The 26,697-nt window shown below is 42.4% G+C and overlaps 1 protein-coding gene across 1 annotated transcript in view; it reads left to right on the top strand.

Annotated features, from left to right (window-relative positions):
• Positions 1 to 26,697, top strand: part of SDC2 (syndecan 2) — a 143,004-nt gene that overhangs the window by 96,007 nt on the left and 20,300 nt on the right. Inside the window, exon 2 of the mRNA XM_006161305.3 lies at positions 17,998 to 18,109. Coding sequence (XP_006161367.1) covers positions 17,998 to 18,109 — 112 coding nt within the window. The remainder of the gene's footprint in view (positions 1 to 17,997; positions 18,110 to 26,697) is intronic.

A 26,697-nucleotide genomic window follows, 5' to 3' on the forward strand; every position in this document is an offset into this window, starting at 1 on the left:
CGCGGTTGACTACATGGGAGTCCAGCGACATAGCCATTATGCTAACTGCTGTTCCCAACCTTTTCTTTTTTTAAGGGATTTTTGCTATAGGGCGTGTGCGCTCACTGGAAAAACAGAGAGAGACAGAGAGACAGAAAGTGAGAAATCCCCCTCTTGGGGTGATGGCCACACCGCAATCCCTTCTCTATTTTCTCTTTCGGGATCTTGGGCACATGTACCCGGCATGAATTTAAACAACCAGGTCTGTGACTCGAATCACACTCAGCTACATGGGAGTCCAGTGATGTAACCATTATGCCATCTGCTGGTCCCTAGTTTTGCCTTTTCCAAAATGTTACGTAATTGGAATCACATAGTATGTAGCCTTTTCATATTGGCTTCTTTCACTTATAAATATGCATTTAAAGTGCCTCTGTAATTTTTGGTGGTTTGATACCTCACTTCTTTTTATCACCTGAATAATACTTCATTTTATGACTTTACTTAGTTTGTCTATCACAAGGCCTTGCCATCTTATTTTGAAACAAATGATGGAACATTTCAGTACATAGCAGTTGTTTGATAAATAGTCATTAAATAGCTTAGTTAGATAGACTCCTTAATTTTTCTGCCAGGTGTATAGTGCCGAGGGAGAGTTGTGATGGAAAAGGCAATTATGTTGTTAGGCATGACTTCTGCTAATGTGTGGTTATTGTTTAAAGAGAGCGTTTAACCCCACAGTGGCTTATCCCAGCAGAAGCAGATGGCTCTGATGTCTAGGCATCAGCAGCAGTTTAATCCTCTCTATAACTGCCTCACCCCATGTGGTAGCCACTAGCCACATATAGCTATTTGAACTTTAATTGTTTAAAGGTTAAAATCAGCAACAAGAGGAAAAATAGTGCCTATGTTGAACTAGCTATACTTTAATAGCAGTATGTGGCTCATAGCTACCATTTTAGTCAACGGAGACGGAGAAAATTTCCATCACCCCACAGAACTTTACTGGATGGGGGTTGGACGGGGGCACACTGGTAAAACATGACACTCTGAGGCTGACCTACTTGGGAGAGTTCAGGGCTTGTGTCTTGAGAACCCACTGAACACGCCAGATGCAGGCACAGGACTAGAGGTAGATTGTAAAGTTGAGACCCTGTTTGGGGTGGGTGTGTGCTCTCTCTCTCATGGAAAAAATAAATAAAATCTTAATAAAAACAAAACAAAACAAAAAAACCACACCTTTATTGGACAATCCTGATCAAGTAGAAGCATTCAAATGGAAGGATGAAGCTGAAATTAGTTGACCAGGCTGATTTCGGCTTTTCTTTAATGCTTAGCTCTTTTGTGCCACAATTTTAGTGTGGAAGAACGGATGCCCAGAGATTTGTTTGCTGGAGAAAAGTTGCTTAAAATGACTTGCTGGAGATAAAAAGGCTGCCCAGGCCAGTGAAGCTGTGAAATGCTTGGTGTGACAGCCACAGGGGGTATGGCTTGACAAGGATTTAGGCCCTTGATCAGCCAGTGTTAAGGAGTTCTACAGAACTCTCAGCTCTTGCTTATTTAGTTAAGTAGAAAAAAAAGGGGCCCTCTCTAATTTGAGGGGATGGGGTAGGTGTGGAGAGGCGGTTAAATTTCTCAACTAATAAATCTGCAGGTTATACACCCATCTCCTCAGTAAGCCATGGTCATTGGACACCAGCAATGTGAAACTGCAGGAATATCCAATACTGGCCACAGAAACTGTAGTTCACTCCCTGAAATCACATTTCCCCTTATATGGGAACAGAGCAAATAGCAGTTAAGTTTGAGGTTTTCGTTTTTGTTTTTCGCCAGCTTTTTTGGAATTTGATCAGATCAAATTTCATTCACATGGTAGGTGCCACGCAGACCAAGTATTATGGGCTGTCAGTCTAGTTAGATATTCATTTTATTCGTGGCATTTTAATAAAGTCTTTATTTTTTTCCCCCCTTCTAAACAGAAGTACAGATAACAGACATTACATTAAATTGTGCATTTCCTTAGTGTCTAATCTAGAAATTGGCTGTTGATGCTGGTGAGGGTTTTTAATATAATTTTTAAATGAAAATGCCAAATTGCCCCGTCTGCACATTGTAACTTTAAATATTGACTTTTTGCCTTTGGAAGTACTTCCGTTTCTATGAGGCCTAGCATGGATGATAAGACAAATTTGACAGAACAAATATATCTACCATAATTCTTAGGAAAAAGGCTTAAAACATTCCGGTACTTGTAAGTTCCATCAAGATGTAACCTCTTGGGCTCATGACTATCTATAAATACAGAATTGATAGTTTTCTCTAAGAAAAGGTATAGAGTAAATAATATGTATTTTGCAAATTAAAATTTGGAAGTGCCAGATTTCAAAGGAAGACAGATTCTCCTCAGTCTTTAAACTAGTGTCACTTGCCAGATAACTCCTGAAAGGGTTGCTGAGGTTTAATTGGTGCTGAATAATTACTGAATTTGTTCCACGGACTTAAAACAAACAAACATGTTGTCCCTTGAACAAAAGGCAGGATAATTAATGGGTTTCTTATATCTAAAATGGTTTTTATGTAATTTAAAAAAATATATATATATATTAATTTAGATACTGTTTCATGTTAGTGAAGTCTTAAAAAATTTATTATAGTTTCTTAGCATGGGAATGTTTTCTTAAAAGCCATGAAAAAGAAAAGAATCAATATTAGGTCTTTCCGAGTGGCAGCTTTTTACCGAGCCCCCTAGCACAATTGATTACAGCCGCTTTTGTAAAGGATTTAAAAAGAACAATCTGTATTAAAAACATCATTCTTTGGTTTGAGCTTGAGCAGTTCCAAATGGGTTTCCATGGGGGCTGCCCTGAAATGTGACCACTTGAAGGGATTGTGGTCTTCACCGGTGGACCAGGGCAGTGAGGCAAGAGAAGGGCTCTGAGGTGAGGAGTTGCTGGCCTGCATGCCAAAGAGGTTACCCTGGCAGCTGCAGTCACTCAGTTGCATTCTTCATCCTCCAGAGCAGGAGGGGCCAAGATGCAAGTCGTTTTTCTCCCGAGTGGTATGTAAGGTTAACAGCAGGAAGGGAGAGTCAGAAGGATGTCTTTGTTTCAGAGCATCGGCCAAAGGCAGGTGTGTCCAGTCCAAGTTAGAGATAATAGAAATGGATACCTCCCAGGCCTCTACATCCTTAGCTGCTGCCTGGAGGCCAGTGAGGAGTGGACCAGCTTTTTACCGAGCCCCCTAGCACAATTGATTACAGCCGCTTTTGTAAAGGATTTAAAAAGAACAATCTGTATTAAAAACATCATTCTTTGGTTTGAGCTTGAGCAGTTCCAAATGGGTTTCCATGGGGGCTGCCCTGAAATGTGACCACTTGAAGGGATTGTGGTCTTCACCGGTGGACCAGGGCAGTGAGGCAAGAGAAGGGCTCTGAGGTGAGGAGTTGCTGGCCTGCATGCCAAAGAGGTTACCCTGGCAGCTGCAGTCACTCAGTTGCATTCTTCATCCTCCAGAGCAGGAGGGGCCAAGATGCAAGTCGTTTTTCTCCCGAGTGGTATGTAAGGTTAACAGCAGGAAGGGAGAGTCAGAAGGATGTCTTTGTTTCAGAGCATCGGCCAAAGGCAGGTGTGTCCAGTCCAAGTTAGAGATAATAGAAATGGATACCTCCCAGGCCTCTACATCCTTAGCTGCTGCCTGGAGGCCAGTGAGGAGTGGACATGTCTTTATTTGGCATCTTAGGTGTGGATGAAGTGACCATGCTGTTTTCAGGCTGTATGCTGATCTCCTGCTACTTCGTTAATAAACTCTACTCTGTGGGCAGAGTTTCTGCCTGGAGGCCAGAGTGCCTGGAGTTGTTAAATCCATTAGAAACTGGTCCCATCCTTACAAAGCATATGACAGGGCAAAAGTGAGAGACCATTTGTGTGGACTGGACTCCTAGAGTCATTCTCAGTAAGTCTGCCCTCTCTAGGAAATGAAGATGTAACAGGTAGCCCAGGTTGCTTTCATTCTTAATAAAAAGTGGAGGGCTGCCAGCTTTCCATGTAGATCTTGCCATTAGTTGCTTTACATAAGTCATTTGTGGGAATGGGGTAGCCCATTAATTTGGGAAGAATCGAAGATCCCAGAGAGTGTAGGAATTTTAGATAATAGTGTTACATTTAGTATCATCACTTTTTATTTAGCGCTCTTGGGTGCTGAATCAGCACTGAAGCCTGTACTGTGACTACTAAAGACCTGAAGGAATCAACTGGTAAGCTTCTGTTAATAAAGGACTTATGGGGCCAGCCAGTGGTGTGGTGGTTAAGGTGGTAGGCTGCCACATGACTGACTGTGGTTCAAGTCCTGGACCCAGAGGCTTGAAACTCGTGCTGGGCGTATATGCATGCCTGCTCAAATTCCAAGAGCAGAATGGAGCAGAAGGGATTGTGGTGCGGCCATTCCCGCAGGGGGTGATTTCTCACTTTCTCTCTCCGTCTTTCTGGTGAGTATACATGCTCTATAGCAAAGAAACTCTTTCTTAAAAAAAAATAATAATAAAAGGAAGAAAGAACTTACTAGAAGGAAAATCCTCCTTTTATAAGGACAGGAGTATGCTACATAATCCCATCAGCAGAATGTCAGGATGTCTTCATACACAGATTCTGATTCAGGAGGTAGTTAGAAAGACAGAGAGTGGTACTGGAATGCATTAGCTTTGTACCTTTTGGATTTTTGAAGGCTTTGCTACATGTCAGTTTGTACAGCTTATAAAGTATGGATCATCAGTGGAAAAAAAATATTACCATCCACAGCCTTCCTGTCCTCCTTCGGCAAGACCATAAATGTTATCTTCAGATGAAGAGATTATATACAGCACATCAGTACCCCAACAGAAGTGCTTTCAAAAGTGCATTTGCTTTGAAGTGTCACAGGTTGTGCGGTTAACCATGCGTCCTGATTGAAGCATGTCCACGTGGCGAGGAGCTCGGGCTCAGGCCTGTGCCCCAAGTACCCTGGTGCAGTCTGGAAGAAGCTGCACATTCTGAGGAATTTCATGCAGCGCCGGGGATGGATTTTATAACAGACTCAAATACTTCAGCGTTTTTCCTAGTTCCTCTGTCAAGGAAACCATTCCTTTTAAAAACTGCTTGACCCTCATTGTTTTTTATTCTTGACTGAAAAGTTTAGTCAAGACCAGTTTCTATATTTAACAAAAGAAAATATAGGGCCTGGGGCTATGCGTCTTGGGCAGAAATGGGGCGTTTTTCCAATAGATATTAGGAATGTGACTAATCCTCGGGGCACAGACAGCCTTCACAGTGACTTGGTGCTCTGTATTGAAAGCCCACCATTCGGACCGTCCCTTTTAGTTCCAGCTTTGAAATCAGTGGTCTCATCATCTTTGGATTTATCTCTTCTCTAACTTTGTGGTTTAGATATTTTTTATTTTAGATGTCTTGTAAGTGCTGACACAAGTTTAGTCTTTGAGTATGAGGAACCAGCTGTAAATGTCATCTTCTTCATCTGAAAAGACTTCTTAGTCAATCTGTAACTGAAAGGCTTTCCTGTAATCAGTGGAAGGGGAGGCTCTCGTTTCTAAGCAGTCAAGGCAAGTGTAATAGAGTGGACGCTGAAAGGCAGGAGCAGTGTGAGGCATCTGCCCAGCTGTCATATCCACCTTGCAGGTGTGTTGGGGGCTCAGCGCTCAAGGGCAGGCATTGCCTCTGTTGGCTGGCTGGGGCTAAGCTGGAAGGGAGCCTGTTCACTGGGACCCCAAGCAGCCCCACCTTGATTTGGAGTGGCTTCCTCTGCTCAAAATAACCCAGGAACAAGGAGTAGCAAATGAGATAGATAATTAAACCCAAGAAATTTTAGAATTTGCAATCTTGTAATTAAATATACATCTTCACTATTCTTTTTCTCAGAAAAATATGTGTTCATATTATTAGACTTTTTTTTTCCCTTAAATCTTTGTGACCTCAGATTAAATGCATCAGGACTGGCCCAAGCGCTGATTCTGTAACACTTTTCCGGTCTGATTAAAATAGAAAATTACATATACACCCAAAAACTTCCATGATGCTTTTCTTTAGATTTTTTTAAACTTTTATGCCTGAATGTATTAATTTTAATTAATGAATGTTTGTGTTCAGAAGATCATCTGTATGTTGATTACTGGAAGTTGGTCCCTGGTCATTTGCAACTGTTACTCATCAGTCTTACGCTTTCTGTGGGTTTAGCAACATATAGTACAAAAATATACTAGTTGCATTAGTTGAGGAGGAAATTAGCTACAAACCTACTATCCTAACCAGTTACCTTTCTTCTTACTAATCTATCCCCCTTTCAGTGCTTGGCCAAATGTATATGAAATTTTAATGTAATGCTAATACTAGAAAATATTTTAAAACTATGTTTTTTAAATTTAATATGTTGTCATAAACATTTTTCCTAATTGTATGTTATTTTTTATCTTTTAAAAAATTATTTTATTTATTGTTACTATTTTTTAATTTGACCAGAGAGAGAGAGAGAGAGAGAGAGAGAAGGAAAGTGAGAAAGCAAGCTGCCAGGTCTAGGACTCCAACCACGGTCAGCTATGTGGGAGTCCAGTGCCTTAACTACTATGCTACCTGCTGGCCACTGTATTATTTATTTATTTATTTTGAAGAGGTTCTTTTTTATTTTTTTTTTTTTATTTTTTTTTTTTTTTGCTATAGGGCACGTGCGCTCGCCAGAAAGACAGAGAGAGACAGAGAGACAGGAAGCAAGAAATCACCCCCCAGGGGGAATGGCCACACCGCAATCCCTTTTCCTCCATTCTCCTCTCAGGATCTTGGGCACGCATGCACATGCACCTGGTGTGAGTTTAAACCACCGGGTCCAGGCTACCTGGGAGTCCAGCGACATAGCCATTACGCTAACTGCTGGTCCCTATGTTATTTTTTTAAAGACAAGGTCTCTCTGTGTCATAATTCTTTTGCTTTAGCCTCCTGAGTAGCTAGTACTAAAGATGTCCTAGCTAGTTAGGACACCAGCTAGTTAAGTGGTTTTTTCTTTTTTTTTTCCCCTAAGTTTATTGCTATTGATCATGTGCCCTCACCAGAGGGGGTTGGGGGGGGCAGAGACAGAGACAGAGAGGGAAAGTAAATAATACCAGGGAGGATGGCCATACCATAATCCCTCCTTCTCCTTTCTCCTCTCAGGACTTTTGGGCACGCACATACAGGGCACCTTGTGTGATTTTCAAGCTGTTGGGTCCGGGACTCAAACCACATGTTTGGCTATGTGGAATCCAGAGCCTTAATCTCCACGCCACCTGCTGACCCTAGTATTTGACTTTTAATAGCTAAAAAACTTTAAGTATCATGCATAATAATATATCCCAAGTTGGCATTGATATGGTCTCAGCAGATTTGCTTTAGTGCAGTAGTGAACACCCCAACTGTGTTTCTTTTTAGAATATTTCCTTAGGATAATTCCTGAAGAAGGAATAGCTGCTCACGTGGTATAAAATGGCTTTTTCATAGCTTTTCAAACACATTGCCACTGTGGTTTCTGAAGGGTCTATGCCTATTTCTGCTACTTGGTCTCTTTTAAATAGTCTAGGCTTCTCTTTAGAGGCCAGCGCCAGAGTGCTCCATATTCCTATTGACATTCCAGCTCAGTTTGAGCTTAGACCTCTAAAACATGGCTCAGTTGGATATTCCATCCGTCTACTACAGCACACCTCAGAACCCAGGTTCTTTCTCCAGCATCAGCCAGAGTCTGGCAAAGTATGGTGTGTCCTTTGGGCCCAAGGCCTGTCCTATTTTTCTGTCCCATAAGCTTCCTGTGGCATTCCGTCAGCCCCTGTGTAGGGTGGGGAATGTATGTGGTTATGCCTTGGGGCCTAGAATTGTAGCAGCTGAAAAACCCTTGGAGTGAATTATTAAATCTAAACCAGAGCCTGTTGGCTTCCTGTGCTTGACTTGGAGTCTTTTCTATTATGGTAGTTTTTACAAAACACTTCTGAATAAGAAATAAATTCCAAATATCTTTTTCCCCCCTCTCCTGCCAAACTCCACCAGGAAACAGAATCTCATTACTTCAGTTAGAATTTATTAATCCTAACCCTCTCCAGTTCTTGGAACTTTTCAGGTTAGACTCACACGGCTTCTATTTTTATGCTAGTCTAAACTGTGGTCATATGGATAGCAAAATAAATACTGGAATATTCTCATTTGGGAGGGGGAAAGGCAGCAAAATGCTTATAATAACATGGCTGCAAACCTCTTACTTCCCTCCATTTGACATTCCAAAAATGGAAGAAAGCACCGTGTGGAGCACATCTGTAAGTAATGAACATTTTCCTTTTGTGTGTCATGCATATTCAACATCATCCCACTCAAAGTCCCAGGCGTTGTTTTAATATACATTGCTTCATAGATCTATCTCTATTTTTGTGGCCAACAAATTTAACTCAAGACAAAGGTTGTTTCCCTTCTATGGATCAGGAATTTGAACCCATTACTGCAAACAGAAGTAAGAATTTTCAGTGTCTCCGTTTTTGCTTTTTTCTCCTAGTTGTCTTTCTCCTTGTTTCTGGGAAGGAAGACTTTATGTTTCTTAATGAGCAGTAAACTGAGTTCAGGAAGGGTATTTTTTTGTAAGTGTGTTGAATGAATTGTGTAATGCAAATGTTTCAAATTTCAGAAGTTACAGAAGGGCATAAAATGAAAATTCTTTAGGTTGTCACTGTAATTATCCTAGACTATAAAGTATAAGATGGGTCAAGAATTTGTGTGCAGGGGTTCAAGTTTCTTTCAGCTCTGTTTACTCAGTTAAAGGCTCTTCATCATGAGATGGATGGTGGCTGGTAAAAACAGGGATTTGGATCACAAGGGTTTGCAGAATAATATGCTAGTTGTTTTAGTCTATTCAGTTGTGAATAACAGAAAATACCTGAAACTGGGTGGTTTCTAACACGTTAGTTTATAGTTTTGGCAGTAGGAGGTCCAGAGGATTCCCCTGGAGGGAGTCTTCTGGCCACATTGTAACATGGTAGAGGGCAGGAGAGCAGGTCTGTGTTCCAAGTGTCTCTCTTTACAAACCCACCAGGAGATGGTCATGGGGCCTCACCCTAAGTGGCCTCGATCCTAGTCTCTTCCCCAAAGCCCTATCGTTTGTTACCACAATTGGATCAAATTTTCACCCTCTTAATCCGATTAGTGACCTGACATACGAATTTTACGGGGCACATACTCAGACTGAAGCATCAGTGCAGTGTTACTGATAGATAAGCATATATTCAGTGAGCTTATAGAATCAGGGCTGCTCCTCCTTACCAGGTTCTATCTATTGAGTTGTCAGAAAAGTCATGACACATTTTTGCATAGAAAAACATATATCATGACTTTTCCGACAGCTCAGCAGATTAAAGAAGATTGAGACTGGGTAGCTTTTATCCTGCTTCACACGATGCAATGCTTAGGCACCTAAGGATGTGTCGTTTAGTTAAATAGGCATTCAAGACTTTCCTAGGTCATCATGTCTGAGATGCTATTTTAAATTTACCAAACGAGCCATTTATTGAGCCAGCACTGTTCTGTAGAATCAATAAACACTGTAGGAAGAAAAATAGTTTTGTAGCAGCAGATAGTCCTACATACATATCGTGAACCACCTTCTGAAAATGATATTGATTATGTTGAATCATAAACCCAGGTTTAGATGAGCCAAATAATCCTCTAGCAAAAATTATTTTGAGTGAGGGGGTTTTGCATGCTGATTTTTGTGCTGAGCCTTTTTACACTTTATTTATTTATTTATTTATTTATTTTTGAGAGATTTTCACTGTAGGGCGCGTGCGCTCGCCAGACAGACAGAGAGAGACATAGAGACAGAAAGCGAGAAATCACCCCCCAGAGGGGGTGGTCACGCCGCAATCCCTTCTCCTCCATTCTCCTCTCGGGATCTTGGGCACGCACGCACACGCGCCCGGCGTGAGTTTTAAGCTACCAGGTCCGGGACACGAACCGCGGTCGACTATGTGGGAGTCCAGCGACATAGCCATTACGCTAACTGCTGGTTCCCACTTTATTTTATTTTACTTTTTTTAGGTTTTTACCCTAGGGCATGGCCACTTGCTGGAGAGAGACAGAGAGACACAGTGAGAGGAAAAGTGAGAGACCACCCCCTTGGGAGGTTAATCATACTGTAATCCCGTCTCCTTACACACACACACACACACACACACACACACGCATTCCTGGCATGATTTTCAAGCTGCCAAAACAGGGACTTGAACCTCAACCAACCATGTGGGTGTCCATTGTTCCAACCACCATGCCACCTACTGGCCCCGATTATAGATTTTGAGTTGTATTGGCTTAGGAAATCTAACTGTTTTGAACTAAATTCAGATCTTTTTAAGCAAAGAGGAAATTTTCTACATTTAAGTACACTAACACAGTGTTACTTTTAAAAACACCTTTCAGACCTTTCAATGTTCTCCAAAGACCCGTGCTGTGCCTAGCTCATCGGAGGCATTCGGTGAGCTGGCGGTTTCTTCCTAGGTCATGCTTATCTTTCCTGGCAGTCTTCCTCACAGAAATAAAGCTGAATTCCAGCTTGTCCATTTTTAAGAGATCTTGTAAAAGAACATTGATCTGTTTTTCCCAGATGTGAGGTAACCACGTTGTTTCTTTTAACCAAATGATTTAAAGCTCCAACCCAGCCCATCGAACAAATATAACGACTTCTCCTCTTTGTCTGAGCCCTTTCCATATGCTGGTTCCTACAGCACCATGGTGGACTTAAAAAGGGATGTAGAAACATTAGACCTGGTTCTGAGTCTTGGACCTCTTCAAGTGGGGAAGACTGTTGCTCTGTATGTGGTCTCCAAAGTTGCAATGAGTGGTTCAAACGTGAAGGACCGCAAATGAATACAGTAGGAATTCTGTCATCTCCCGGCCTTGGTTTGCTTCAGAAGTTTCATGGAACTCCAAAGTTGCCTATGATTTGACATTGTTATGTAGAGCCCACTCATTCTCATTCTTTATATTTCTCACTCAGAGATGATTCTACTCATGTAACTTGATGGCTTTTGAGAAGTGGGTTTATTTTCCTAATATGCATGAGTAAATAATTTAAATTAATTCTGCACCCTGTGATATGCTGAAGTGTTTCTTCAAGAGACTTTAGCTTTCGATATACTTAATTAAGGACTACTATATTGTGTTGGAAAAGCCATGATGCATTGTTGCATAAGAAAAAATACATCATTACTTTTCTGACAAACCAATAAATGTTTGGAGTTCTGAACCAAACACCTTTCTTTTTTTTGGGGGGCGGGGAGGTTTTTGCTATAGGGCATGTGTGCTCGCCAGACAGACAGTGAGATAGAAAGTGAGAAATCACCCCCCAAGGGGGATGGCCACGCTGCAATCCCTTCTCCATTCTCCTCTCGGGATCTTGGGCACACACGCTTGGCGTGAATTTAAGCCACCGGGTCCAGGACACGAACCATGGTTAACTACATGGGAGTCCAGCGACATAGCCATTACACTAACTGCTGGTCCTCCAAAGACCTTTCTTAAGAATTTCATTGAGTAGAGGGATTTAAGAATTTTCTTTCATCTCTTGAGTGGCCATGTAGTGCAGTACTTAAGGGTTGTGTGTAGAGAGCTGGGTCCCACATGGCCCACTGTGGTTCAAATCCTGTTCCTGGCAGTTTGAAAAACACACCAGGCATGGTTGCATGTGTGCTGGAAATTCTAACAGGGTGGAGAAATGGAGAAGAAGGGATTTTGGTGAGACTGCATGCCATTGGAGAATTCTCTCTCTCTCTTTTTCTCCTTTTTTCTGGCAAGTGCATGCTCCTTCTGATGATAAAATAACATAAATAAAAGAAATTTCTTTGACGTGTGACCTTACTTTTAACCTTGGCTTTTTTCCATCGATGATTTGTATGTCATACGTACAGGATAATAGGGTAAGCCTGACAAATTGTTAGGTGCCAGATAAATAAGTGCTTGTAAGCACAGCAGAACATGCTGACTCACTGACAGCTAACGTACTCAAGGACCGCAGTATGTTTTCCCAACAACAAACATAGGTCCTTTTCTTCTGTTATGTTTGTAGTTTAAATGGGGCACTTGCCTGTTGGAAATGAGGTGTTACTAAGATGAATGAGTGACAATTGGTGCCTGCGGCTCCATGTATCCTTTATGTGAAGAAATTGCAGAACTTTAGGCAGAGTAGAAACTGGCAAGCCAAAAACTCTGTGTCTGTGATGCCAAGAATGTTAAAGATCCTAAATAGATATATTCTGAGGGGAGAATTTCGATGGCCAAGGATTTAAAATGCTGGATTACACTCAGTACAACAAACACAGCTCTGTATTGCAGTTCTTCTCAGGGCCTTGGCTATGATGTGAGTCACAAGAAAAAGGAGGAAGGAGGGAGACCCAGTGGGCTGAGCACTCTTTGAGGTCTGGACCTGCCTCCTCGCCCCTTGACTTTAGAGGAGCCTCAGCCCCTTCCTCTGCAGTGGAGATTGTTGAGATAATTAGATGAGCCAATGCTTATAAAGCAGTTAGCACAGAATGCCTGGCACATAATAAACACTTAACAGTTAGCCAAAGCTAATCCTTTTGAACCCCAGGCTGAATGGTCTGGTGTCACTCACATGGTGGGGCATTATTACAGTGTAGCCGAAAGAAGCCAGAATTAGGTGTTAGGAGCTCTAGGCTCTGGTGTAGCACCACCTGGACCTGATGATTTTGAGCTACCTTGGCACTGTGGTGTTCTGTAGGTGATCTTGGTGCTTACTGACTGTGCAGTCGATCCCTAAAATTCTGTTCCTTTGACCTGCCCCTAAGTCAGAATTGAGAAGTTTGACTTAAGGACAGGTAGATCATCTCCGAGTGTCTATGTACAAGAAAGAAATCTTAGCTAATTAATGTTTCCTTTACAGTGTGGGTTAGCTAGTAATAAAATAGTTTACTAAGTCACCTGTGGAAAGATAAGCTAAAGTTATAGCCCGTTTGGCACTTAGCAATCACCATAAAAGTTAATATATATTTGAGTGCAAATCACGGCTGGATGTGATTTATCCTCAACTAAGAGGCATCATCTAGGTGTTTGTTTTTTCTCATGTGACACAGAAATGGATTAGTAAGCCACATGGTATTTTATTTTTGTTTTTAAAGGCTAATTCTATGAAAGTTGGGTCTGAGCTGTCCACAGATAGATTTTCTGCTTTCTGATTTATTGTTAACCCAAGTTTTAACCCTAAATTTATCACCTTCTGCCTTAAGTTTGAACTATCTTGACCACTGTTATCAGTCGCACTGGTCTGAAGCATTTGGAAGATATTCACTTAGCAGGTAAGGCAGCAAACTTTCAAGGAAGGCTTCACATGCCTAAATAACAGATTTCTACACTGGCAGTTTGAAACATGGTGTTTGTTCAGGGTAGGCTGTACCTGCATGAGAAAAATCTGATCTGTCGATGTGTTCAGTCGCTCGCACAGATTGTCTTTGCTGAGAAAATGGACACGTCTGTGACGTTTCTCACTAAAACCGTGACTCATACACTTGATCTGTGATGCCTTGATTTGACATTTTCTTTTTGTTTTTATTACAAATATCATAAAAGTTTGGGCTGGGTCATTTTAGCAAAGCCTGTCATCCAGTTTGAGAGACCTAGGTCAACAGTGCCTTCCTCAGTTCTTCCATCCTGGGAGGAGTTTCGATCCTCTTATGGGGTTTATATGGAAGAAATCGGTGTCACCAGATCTCTTTGTGGTGTTTTTTGTCTCAGAGCCTAGAGTTTGGATGGAGGAAATGGCAGCAGCTGGAAATGCAGGTGAGGTTGTACTGCTAAAGAACCTCCTTCCAGGCTAAGGAGTTTTTATACCATCCTATAGATGACAGGGAGCTGAGAAAGGGTTGCAGCAGGGGAGTGATGTGGTTATGTTTGCGTTTAAGAATAGTGCCTCTGCAAATAAATGGCTCCAAAGACAGACTCAAGCAGTGGCTGAGTCAGGAGGCCTCAGGGGTGGTCCAGGCCCAAGGTGATGAGGTTGTGGAAGTTATGGGGCCAGAGATGGAGGACAGAGTTGAGAATAGATATGGCTCTACCTTTTGGTGGTGTGGGCATACAAAACGGAGCCAGACATGCCTTCTCTTCTGAGCAGCAGCATAGTGCCGCCGTTTCACTGGCTCAGCATGGCATAAAGCAGAGCCCCCTTCCTCTGCCTATAGCACCTTTTCCTCTTCATTGTACCTGGTTACTTTCCACAGATTCCCTTTGCTCACCCAGAGTCTCCTTGCATCAGCCAAGGGGAAAAGGTCTGAAAGGCCAGCTTTGTTTTTCTTCCAGCTTGTACTTTGAACTCTGTTAGCCAACAGGATTGGCATGGCCTCATAGCAATGGTCAGGCCCAAATTAAACAAGCTCATTACAAAACTCTACAGTCAGCCTGTGGCTTGGGACTGCTCATCTGTGTATCTGTGTATTTCCTTCCAGTGACGTTGGCCTGTGGCTCTGTCACACAGAGCAAGTGAGTGTGTGTAGAGGATGTCCCTGGGTCTTTTGCTCGATGATGGAGACCACATTTGGCCAGGTGCAAAAGCAAGAGTTTTGAGTCACCCTTTTTCCTGGTCTTGGGAGGTGCATATCTTCCTGTCCCTAGGGAATGTCAGTGCATAATTCCTTTCCCGCTCCAAGCATGTTAACTGCCAAAAATCCTTTCAGCACAGAGCGTGAAGTCGTCATAAAAGGAATTTGTCATGTTTGGAAAGTTGTTTGTGGAGAAGGACAATGGAAGTATTCTTTGTGAATTATCTGCTACAGCATGAAAAGGGCCTGATTTTTATGAAATTGGACTCTATGCAAGGATTTGGGTCATTTCCCTTGTATTCTTGGTGCCTCTTGAATCAGAGTGGGAGAGAACTTTCAGTTTGATGTCAAAATTATTTGCACCATGTTGGATGATGATGAAACAAATACTTTTGGCTCAAACATGTTAAATATTCTATCAGCCCCGGTACCACCGTGGAGCCCTAGAGACTCTGAGTGGCTGTGTGTGAGCCTCCTTCTCTAGATGCGCCCTGACCTCTATTCCAGACTTTGTAGTAACATGGGCCTGTCAGTTTCTGCCTCTGGGGTCAGGTGTCCTGGGGCAAATCAGTCGCTGGGGCAGGATGCCCGGTGTGGTTGAACTGTGGGTGACTAGAATTCTCTGGGAGATGTGTTTGACCTGTTAGTCTATTAGTGTGACAGATGTGTCAGTCCAGATGACAGGCTCATCTAATGATCAGAAATTCAGTTTACAACTAGGGAGTCAGGTTCTCACTATTACCCTTGCCACAGCAAACTTCCTTGACAGAGCCAGGAGGAAAGCAAACACCTGTTAAGATAAAGAAAATCGGTTTCTAAAGGGAATTTTTTGCTTACTTTTAAGACTCTGGGTTACTTAAGTAGATGCAATGCAAGGTATGGACCTTCGGACAGGGATCTCCCAGACTTAAAGTTGAGAGATTTTTAACTGTCAGAATCCTAGAGGTCTTGGACATGTGTTAATTCAGAAACCTGAGTCAAAGACTGATTCAGGTGAAGTAAGTTCAGTCAACAAATATTTATTGAGTACCCATGTACGTTGTGAAGGACAGAGAACACACACAGGTCACTCAAAATGTACTTTCAGTGATTGTCCTCTGCTGAGGACCAAGATAAACACACAGGGAACAGTGAAAAATAACAGTGAGAGTTTATGTCTTACACTTTTCGTATGCTATAAAATCTGAAATTGTACTGTTTATAACCAGAGGACATAGACAGGCTGGAGAAGTCAGAGCCTGTTTTGAAAAGCAGGATTTGAGAGGGAAACCAGAGGGTCTTCAAGATAAAATTGACAGGACAAAGTTTAATACAAGCAGGACTAAGAGCAGTTTTTAGATGGGAGCACAAACAGTGCTTCAGCCCAAGCAGTGTTAACTGAGCACCTATTATATACCAGGCACCAAAAGTGGGGTGTGTGGGTGATAAAGACAAAGAGGTACAGCCATTATCCTCAGAGGAGCCGGAGTCTAATAGGGACCGGTTTAGCTGATTGGAGAGCTGTGGAATGCAAGGCTCTTGACACGGTTCATAAGCTTTGAGAATTACCGTCTGGAATGGCGATAGCTTTGGAAACTGGTGTGATGCAGGATGGCCTCAGATGGCAGTTAAGCTCTGACCATTCTATCAGAAAAGTTCCAGCACACTCTTGGCTCAGGACAGTCACTCAAGGCCCTCAAGCCAGGCCACTGGAACAACATCCCTCAGGTTTCAAGTCCTCAGAATCTGCCGACGTGATAGCGCAAACCAGTTGGTTCCCAGACTTTTCTGTCAGTTGGCACTGAGGCCTGGTGGGGAATGTGGGCTCAGGTTTAACATACTTCAGCCTCTCTGGCCAGAAGCTGAAATCTGAGTGAATAAAGTGCTACTGTTTCTGAGACTGGACCTGTCTGTCCTCTTAGGAAGGTTCCAATCACAGCAAGCTGGAACAGCAAGTTTTATTTTAAGAGGAAATCTGGTGAAAGCCAATGTAGTGAGGGGAAACATTTTTTTATAATTCCTGTTAGGAACAAACATTACATTTGATTTTTAAAAATAGGGTAATAATGAATATTGCTTATTTCCAGACACAAAAGTTGTTTAGAAGCTGCCAATCTGCTTTATTTGTTTCAGGGCTTTTGCGAGATACTGGTGGTAAAATATCAATTTACTAAAACCATTTCTTAAAAAAATGATACCTCTCTCTGTCTCCAATTCATGTGAGTTATTCTTTGTCAGGATTAGGTTGAATTTTAATACTAAACTCTTATTGAAGAGTTAAGAAGCTGAGGAACTGGTATACTTAGTGACTGATCCCTTTCCATATTATGTGTGTGACTTGCTATTACCAAGTGCCAGTAATATAAAAAGAATGTGCTTGTGTGGGTTTATCTGTATTTGTCATTAAGGCGCTGCTAAGCCAATGAGCCCTAGAAGCAGGCTCACAGAGGGCTTTAGCCCTTGTCAGATGAGTCTCCCGGGTGCTGCAGCCTGTGAGGCTGTACTTGGTGTCAGCATGGATCTGGGCTGGAGCAGAAAGCTCTGGTTGGCCCAGGCAGTTGGGGCCTATCATCTGCAGTGATAAAGTTCTGAGCATGGCCAGGCCTGTAAGCATTTGGTGGGTCTTGATCGATCCCTGGGTGATTATTTATCCCAAGTGCCGTAACACCTCTGTGTATGTGCCCAACCAAGTCTTAAGTGATTTGAGTGTGTTTGTAGCTTTTCCAGTAAAAGTGCCTTAAAGCAGTTTTGTGACAGAAAGAATGCCTGAGATGTCTCATGTCTAGCACTGGGATGACTGGGACTCAGGCAAGTTTAGTGGAATGTGACGAAGTAAGTCCATGATAGATGTTTAGGTCTCCAAGTCATCCTCATTCTACTGGATCAAGCTACACACACTTCCCTCAGGGGCATTAGTCTTTGGTCAGCTCTTGATTTAATGTAAGTTGTCAGGCCATCCTGGGTAGGTTATAGCCAGAGATGTGGATTCAAAGGAATAGAGGAGAGGGGGGAATAGTCACTGCAGTGTACACCCAAAGAGGAAGTTAATAAGCATGTTTATTTTCTTTCTTTCTTTCTTTCTTTCTTTCTTTCTTTCTTTCTTTCTTTCTTTCTTTTTTTCTTGAGAGATTTTTGCTATAGGGCATGTGCATTCGCCAGACAGACAGAGAGAGACAGAGAGATAGAAAGCGAGAAATCACCCCCCAGGGAGGATGGCCATGCTGCAATCCCTTCTCCTCCATTCTCCTCTCGGGATCTTGGGCATGCACACACATGCACCCAGCGTGAGTTTAAACCACTGGGTCCGGGACTCGAACCACGGTTGACTATGTGGGAGTCCAGCAACATAGTCATTACGCTAACTGCTGGTCCAATAAGCATGTTTCTTAATCTCTCATCAGCACATTTCTTAAGTTCTCATCATCCTGAATCCCTTGTCTTTCCTTTCTTAGAGAGCAGAGCTGACGTCTGATAAAGACATGTACCTTGACAACAGCTCCATTGAAGAAGCTTCAGGAGTGTATCCTATTGATGATGACGACTACGCTTCTGCATCTGGCTCAGGTGAGGCTGACTACTGATCACTGTTCTCTGGGCATGTGCATACACATGTGTTGTGTTGCACTTATTTCCAGGACACAGACAAGCACATGGATCAGGAACTTGGTTCTGGGAAGCAAAGTGCCTGGGTGTGAATTCTAGCTCTCTACCTAAGCTGTGAGATCTCGGGGATTCATTTAACTTTGCTGAGCTTTTGTTTCCTCATTTAGAAAATGATAATTGTCCCTTGTGAGGATTAAGGTTGACTTCTCTTTGATTTTTGTGCTTGGCACATACGGCTCTGTCAACAATAGCTTTTAGTTTTATTATTAAGACTTTAGAGTGATGTCATGGAAACTACCCTTAAAGAAATCCTTCAATTATCAGTTTTATAAAACCACCTACCCTATGTTAAAGTTTATAAATGAGGCTGGAACCTTAGATATTTTTAGTCCTTGTTATTGCTCATGAGTAGAAAGGGCCAGCCTCTGCAGTGCAGCATATTGCATGCCAGAGTGCAGAGCTGGAAGCCACATGCTGACTGCAGTTTGTGTCCCTAGCAGTTTCCCCGAAAAAAAAAAAAAACACACACACACACACACACCAGGCACACTTGTAGAAGTCTAAGATCCTAGTGGGCTGGAAGACTGGAGGAAAAAGATAATGGTGTTACTAGGCCTTGTGGAGGGTGCTTCCCTCTAACCCTCCCCCACTACTGTCACTTTCTCTCATTGGTGCATGCATACCCTCTGTCATGAATTAAAAAAAAAAAAAAAGCAGAGGGGCTGGCCTCATAGCCTAGTAGCTAAGGAAGACAGATCCTACATGGCCAAACAAAATTAAAATCTTGGCCCCAATGACCTGAAAAAGACATGAGGCATGTGTGTGTGCATGCCCAAAATCTCAACTGGATGAGGAAATTGGAGACGGGATTGCAGTGTGACCACATTCTGTTGGGGGATGCTTTCTCCCTCTCCCTCAGTCTCTCTTTGTTTCTCTTTCTCTTTGTCTCTTCCTGGCATGTACACATCCCCTCTGGCAATTTAAGAAAACACTCAAGGGGGGAATGCGTAGCAGCCACGTACAATGACAGTGTGGTAATAGCCTCAACTCCCTTGGCCATATTAGTTATCTATTACCTCTGTAACACTGCAGAATAAACCCAACCCCAAACTCAGTGGCTGAAAGCAACAGTCATTTATTTAATTTGTTATTCTGCAGCTTGGCAGTTTGGGCTGGGCTTGCTGGGCTCCCTGCCATGTCAGTGGACAGCTGGAAGGTGGGTAGGCGGGCAGCTTTGCTGATCTGGCTGGGATCTCTCATGTCTCTGGAGCATCTGGTCTACACAGTCTTCTCTTCCAGTGGCCAGCCACTGGTTCACGGGAGGAGGCAGAGATCCCAGGATAGCAAGTAAGAGTGTGCAAAGCCTCTGGCAGCCAAAGCTCTTGGCACAGTGTCCCTTCTACCACACTTTATCGGTCAAAGCATGTTAGAAGACCAGTCCAAACTCCACCTCTTAATGAAAGCTACAAGGTCACATTGCAAAGAATGAGGATACAAGGAGGAATAAAGTGTTCTGGCCATTTTTGCAGCCTACTGTACCTGGTAAATGTTTCACCTTTGCCCGGAATGACCCCTGAGAAGCTGAGAAAAAGGAAGAGTTGTGCATACATTTAATTTATGGCCAAGTCAGGAATCTGTGGCCAGCAATATGCTAAGCAAATCTTACCCAGGACCTCCTGCTTAAGGTTTTTATTGTGGGTTCGACAGATGGTAAAAGTTATGCGTCATGTAGATGTCTGATAATCATATTGGCCAGGGCCTCAGAATGATCCAGAACAAATGAAAATCAGTTGTGTTTTGGTAGAACTGTAGCCATATACGAGTCAGTGTTTTAAGTTGGAAAATGGCAAGTCTGAGAAAGACAAGAGAGGTGGTGGCTGACCTAGTAACAATGAGCTTACAGTGCAATCCTAACGTAAAAATAGCTCCAGATATTCTTGGGAGAGCGATATATATCACACACACAGAATGAGTGTGAAAAAGTTGTTCTCCATAGTTCACAACTCTATTAATATCTTCACTCATGGCACCTCCTCTTTTTTTAGCACCTCAAAAGTACTTTGTAACTGTCATCTTCAAAGTGTCCCAAGATATAATAAATAGGGATACTTGTGGTCCCATTTCATAGATCTTAGAATTCAAGAGTTGGTAGGGATCTATTGGAGTTGTCAGCATCATTTTGGTGACTTCTGCTAATAATACTCTTAAAGTTCAATTGAAAGAAAATGGGTGCACAGTCCTGCTCCCCTGTCCTCCCCACTCTCCTAATCCCGATAAAAGGGAATTGGAGTGGATCATTTGAAATTCTGAACCCACTAGTCAGATAGATCAATTCGAGGTTTAAACATGGGCTCACGTTGCTTGTGCTATCTAGTCTCAAGCAGATCATTGCTGTGAAAAAGTGAAAGAACATTGCTCTTGACTTTGGGAACTTTGCATGAGCTGAGGACATTGCTTTTCAGCTTAAAGGTAGTAGCAGGAGTAACTCAAATTCGTAAAGCACTTCCTGTATGTCAGACACTCTGTTCCAGTCTTTATAACCTCTCTACAAAGATAGATAGATGTTCTTATGTTCATTTTCACCTGCAGCACAGAGAGCTTAAGTAACTTGCTTCAGGTCTTGCTGTCAAAGTAATGGAGCTAAAACAGGGACTGGGGGCTTGGGCTGTAGAGCATGTTATCTTTGAGACCTTTTCTGGTTTCATGATACCCTGTTCTAGAATTAAGAGCCCTTTGCTGATGTCTAGTCTCTGCTGGAAACATTACTCTCCCCTCCCCACTACGCTCAGAGTTTTGGCTTCTTTTTTTTTTTTTTTGGAGAGATTTTCACTGTAGGGCACGTGCGCTCGCCAGACAGACAGAGAGAGACATAGAGACAGAAAGCGAGAAATCACCCCCCAGGGGGGATGGTCACGCCGCAATCCCTTCTCCTCCATTCTCCTCTCAGGATCTTGGGCACGCACGCACACGCGCCCGGCGTGAGTTCTAAGCCACCGGGTCTGGGACGTGAACCGCGGTCGACTACGTGGGAGTCCAGCGACATAGCCATTACGCTAACTGCTGGTTCCCAGTTTTGGCTTCTTTTGAGGTCTGTCCTAACTCCTTTCAAGCTCTCTGATGGAAAAGTAAATGGACAGGAGGAGAATGGCTAAAGGCCCACAGGGCACTTCCCAGGTGAAGAGATGGGATCCATGTTATAGATGAGGCAAGTACAGGTATTAGCAATCATGGAAACCTTCACTGGCATTTACTGTGTACCAGAGACTATGCCATGTTCTTGGGACATTGAGATAAGAATGATTTGGTTCTTATCCTCAAGAGTCTAAAAGAGGGAAATGTAGAGATAAGATCTGTTGATTGTAACACCATGAATGGGAAACACAACGTAAGAAAGTCCTATACAACAAAAATTCGAAAGTTAAATACAGATCTTTGGTTCAAGATGGTGGGTTAAGCACACACATACCTTCTAGTACCTGACTAAACTGATATAAAGAAATTGGGCATAAAAACAAGGACAGACAAAAGAAAACCACAATGTTTTGAAAGCTGGGAAGCAGATGAACTAGCTACAGCAGTCCTGACAGATCTGAGGAGGCTGAGTTAGCCAGCATTTGGAAGATCAGGAAGCAACCCAGTTAACAGTAGAATCCTCTTAGGGCCCACAAATTGGTGACACAGAATGGAGATTGAAAGTGGTGGCACTAAACTCAGGAATTGTGGTTAAAAGTCTGATTAGGAAGCAAGTCGGGTCTCTGAGTTTTTCCCCTTAATCATGCATCATAGGGAAACTAGAAGCTTATTTTCTGGGACACAACACATGGTCTTTGAACTCAGGGTATTCTGGACACAGATGGGCCTTGGGAGGTTCCTTGTTTAAAATAGGGGGAGTAAGTTAATAGGTTAAGAGTTATTTAATCCCGAGATATCCCCAGCTCTCATATCCCAGTCTGTTCACAGAACACTGGCCATCTGTCCTTTACCCTCTGGACAGGAGACTGGAAGACTTCATTCTGGGGAATTGGAGCAGCTCAACAAGAAATAACGCAAAAGATAGTGGCATTGGAAGCTTTCCAATAAAACATACAGTTGTTAATTGATGATACCCATATTTGACAAAACTCTCCTATGGGCTCAGAGCTTTTAGTAAGCTTTTCAGTGTTTTCCTCTTTTTTGGGGGGGAGGGGTTTTTGCTATAGGGCACGTGCGGTAGCCAGAAGGGCAGGGAGAGACAGAGAAATAGAAAGCGAGAAATCATCCCCCAGGGGGGATGGTCACACCACAATCCCTTCTCTTCCATTCTCCTCTTGGGATCTTGGGCATGCACGCACATGCACCTGGTGTGAGTTTAAGCTACCGGGTCGAGGACTTGAATCACGGTCGACTACGTGGGAGTTCAGCGACGTAGCCATTATGCTAACTGCTGGCCCCAGTGTTTTTCTTTTAAATTTGAAGACAACCAAGGCTCCTGGTCATTTATGAGAAACTTCTAATGTAAAATACAGGGACCTCGTCCAACACCAAGATTGGAAAGGACAGAAGCTCACAGAAGAAGGGAATTTACAGAAAAAAACTTGTTAAAATCAGAGCGATAAAAAAGAAAACCTGTTCTGTGGTACAGTGGTAATGCACTGCTCAAGAGAAACATGCACATCTCACATGGCAGCTGTGATTTGAATCTCTGGTCCAGTTAGCCTAAAACATGCCAGGCGTGTGTGTCAGTGTCCGAGATCCAGTGAGCGGGAGGACTTCAGTAAGGGAATTACAGTGGAATCAGACCCTGTGGAGTGTGCTCATCTTTCCCTCTCTCCCACCCTCCCATGTGCACACATGTGCTGTATTATGAAGATGCTTTAGTGGTGGAACGAGAATAGGTTACTATAAACAGGAGAATTCTGAGAGCACAAAAGAGTTTTTTGGAGAGTGGAGCCGACATGTCAAAAATGAACTCATTAGAAAATGAGACTATTCAGAGGACATGCATTCATTCATTCATCAAACAAGTATTTATTTATATTTATTTATTTATTTTGAGAGGTTTTTGCTATAGGGCATGTGCACTCGCCAGAAAGACAAAGAGAGACAGAAAGCAAGAAATCACCACCCAGGGAGATGGCCCTGTTACAATCCCTTCTCCTCCATTCTCCTCTCGGGATCTTGGGCACACATGCACATGCGTCCAGCATGAGTTTAAGCCACTGGGTTTGAGCCTCGAACTGCAATCAACTACATGGGAGTCCAGTGACATAGCCATTATGCTAACTGTTGGTCCCCAAACGAGTATTTATTAACCACCCATTACCTGGGGAAATAGGAGCCATTCTAGGTGCTATGCACAGTTCAGTACATAAAATCTAATAATGCATTCTCTGATCATTGGATAATTTTCTCCTTCATGTATTTTTGTATTTTCAAATTTCATCCATGAAAAGGTGCTCTTTTCTTTTTTCTTCTTTTAAGTATCTATTCTTTTTATAAATAGCCTTAGTCTTTTGGGGCTGCTAGAACAGAACACATTAGACTGGGTAATTTATAAACAGCATAAGTATGTTGGTCATAGTTCTGGAGTCTGGGAAGTCAAAGATCCAGGCACCAGCAGATTTGGTGTTTGGTGAGGATTCACTCTCCGCTTTGTAGATGGCACCTTCTGGCTGTGTCCTCATCTGGCAGAAAAGCAAAGGGGCAAACAAATTCCCTGACCTCTTTTCTAAGGGCACTAATCCCATTGATGAGGAGAGTCAGGCCCTCCAAAATGATCTCCTAAGGGCCCTTCCTCTTGATACTGTCGCATTGGAGAAGAGGTTTCCATGTAAGTAATTAGAGGAGACACAAGCATTAGACTATAGCGTAAGTAGTAGAAATATGTAAGTAGTAGAATATATATGCACACACACACACACACACACACATATATATACACATATACATATATATAAAGACAAAGAGAAGACACATGAGTGGTGGGAACTTAGAGATACATACAGCTCCATGAGAGATCAAGGAAGGCTTCAGAGAGTGGGTGACAGCAAGGCTGAATGTGATAGTATGAGTGGGGGTCTTCAAGAAGTTTATGGAAAATGTTTATTATGAAAAAACTATGCTTGGCTTTCACTTTTTTTTGCACCAAAATAAACCCATACTTAAATTTTATTTTTCCATGAACGTTTTAAAGTCTCCTCATAGAAAAAGAGATTCTCTAGGTAGAGAACCATGGGCTCAGAAAAGGATATTTCAGACAAAACTGTGTGAGTTGAAAGTTAGGGATAGAGGGAACTATTTATGGAAGCTCCCAGGTTTCTGTTTGGGCAAGAGAGTTAATTTTTTATTAAAGATAATAAAACCAGCAGAGCCACCTGAATAGATTACTCATCTGTCTCTAACTTCAAAAGTGCTAGCTGGAGGGAATGTTCTACTTTAAAGATCTCTTCCCTCATACAGAATATCCGTACTCTTAGTTTGGTGACTCATATTTGGGGCTTTGGTGAAACAAGAGGTTTTCAATACCCTTAATTGAAATTTTTCATTTCTTATTGAAATTTTATTTTGTGTTCGAAAATGGTTCATTGTAAGGGGACAAAAATCAAGCATTGTCTATGTAAAACTGAAATGAATAATAAAGTAGGCTGATAGAAAAAAGAGCAGTATGTTTCTGGAACTGTTATTATAAACAACTTTTTGTTTATTTTGCCTTTTTTTAAATGATGGGAAGCATGTGTGTGCACATGAGAGAAAAGAAAAGCATCCTTGACAGGGTCTCATCACACCACAACCTCCTTTTCCCAGCCCATCAGCTCTTCAGGATCCTGGGCGCCCACATGTGTACCTAGCATATATTCAAGCCAATCTGGGAATCTAAACCTCTGGTTAGCTACATGGCTTCCAACCTTGCAGGGCACCTGCATTACCACTATGCCAGAATGCTTGAACCTAATGACTTACTTTTACAGAACATTTTATATGGGCAGAATGCTTCTGAAGTATATATCATGTCTTCGATTGATATATGTACGTACTCTAGGAGTTAATGGTTATTTTCCCTATTTTACAAGGAAAGAAAAGAAGACTCAAGTCTTACTCACTCTGAATTACAGAGCTACTAAATGGCAGAAACTGTACCAAGTTTGTTTTTTTAAGGCCAAACTCTATATTATTACAACATACCCTGCCAGTTTGTCTCCATAATAATGCATATATCTGTTCTGAAGTTAAAGGAGACAGTTGATATATTAAGAAATAAACCAGAGCCATCAGATTGTTTCCAGCATGCCTGCTTTCAGAACTACTTATTATACTGATATGATTCTGTGGAAAATACCCATTTTCTTTTGTTAGATTTATTCATCATTCATTCTTATCTGACGAAGCAGATTGGTTTGAGTTACAGTTTGAGTTTATTTTGAGCTATTAGAAATTTGACAAATGATTAGCTTTTGAATGTCAGAAATTCTGAAGTGCTATTTGATAGGTAGGGGGAGGAAAAGTGTCCAGGTGGAAAATCAGTGGTTAGTCACTTATTGAACAAATGCCAGATAAGAGCCTGTTATATTCCAGACACCATGTTGGCACTTAGAGAGCAAAACAGATACAATACTTTGGCCTGTGGAGTTACCAGTCTAGTAGGGAAACTTTCATAAGTAGTATCATAAATAAATGCCTCATTGTAAATTTGTGTTAAATACATTTAGGGTAAGAAAGTTTGTGCTAACAGCTACTTAACAAAGGACTCTTATGTAATATGGGAAGGAAGTCTTCCTGAGGTCTGGGATGAGTTAGGAATTAACTAAGTGAGGGAATGTGACAGAAGGGTCAGGGGACCATGGCTGGAGCATGTGGAGCAGCAGGGAAAATGATGCTCAAGGAGACAGGACAGATAGCTGGGCAGGATCACACAAAGCTGGCTGAGACATTTTATGTCTGTTCCATGAGCAGCAAGGTACCAAGAGAAGAGTTTAAATGGTGTCACAGCCCAGTAATGGACAGTGGACTGGACTGGCAGAAACCTGTTAGGAAGAAAGCAGATACAGTGGCTTATGGAAAGATCCCAGTGGTGTGGACTAAGGTGGTGGCCCTGGTAGAAACATGTTAGAACGGAGAGATTAATAGTATAAAATGGAGCCAGTTCTGTGGCGTGATGGTTAAGGCAGCTGGATCTCACATGGTAGGCTGGGTGGTTTGACTACTGGGCCCAACGGCTTGAGAAACACACCAAGCACCTGTGCATGTGTGCCCCAAATCCCAGCAGGATTGAGAAATGAAGTAGAAGCTATTGTGACATGACTATTTTATTTGGGGGATGCTTTCTACCTCTCCCTCTCTTCTCTATCTCTCTAGCAAATGTACATGCCCTCTGGCAAAAATTTTTTACCAACCACAGTTCTAGTCCTGGACCTGGCAGCTTAAAAATCACACCGGGTGTGTGTGCGTGTGTGCCCAAAATCTCAAGAGGAGAAGGGATTGTGTTGTGGCTCTCTTCCCTGGGGGATGATTTCTCACTTTCCCTTTCACTGTCACTCTCTAGTGAGTGCATGCACCATATGGCAAAAACTTTT

This window comes from Tupaia chinensis, unplaced genomic scaffold (genome assembly GCF_000334495.1).
Source record: "Tupaia chinensis unplaced genomic scaffold, TupChi_1.0 Scaffold138407_1, whole genome shotgun sequence".
NCBI classification, from domain to species: Eukaryota; Metazoa; Chordata; class Mammalia; order Scandentia; family Tupaiidae; genus Tupaia; species Tupaia belangeri.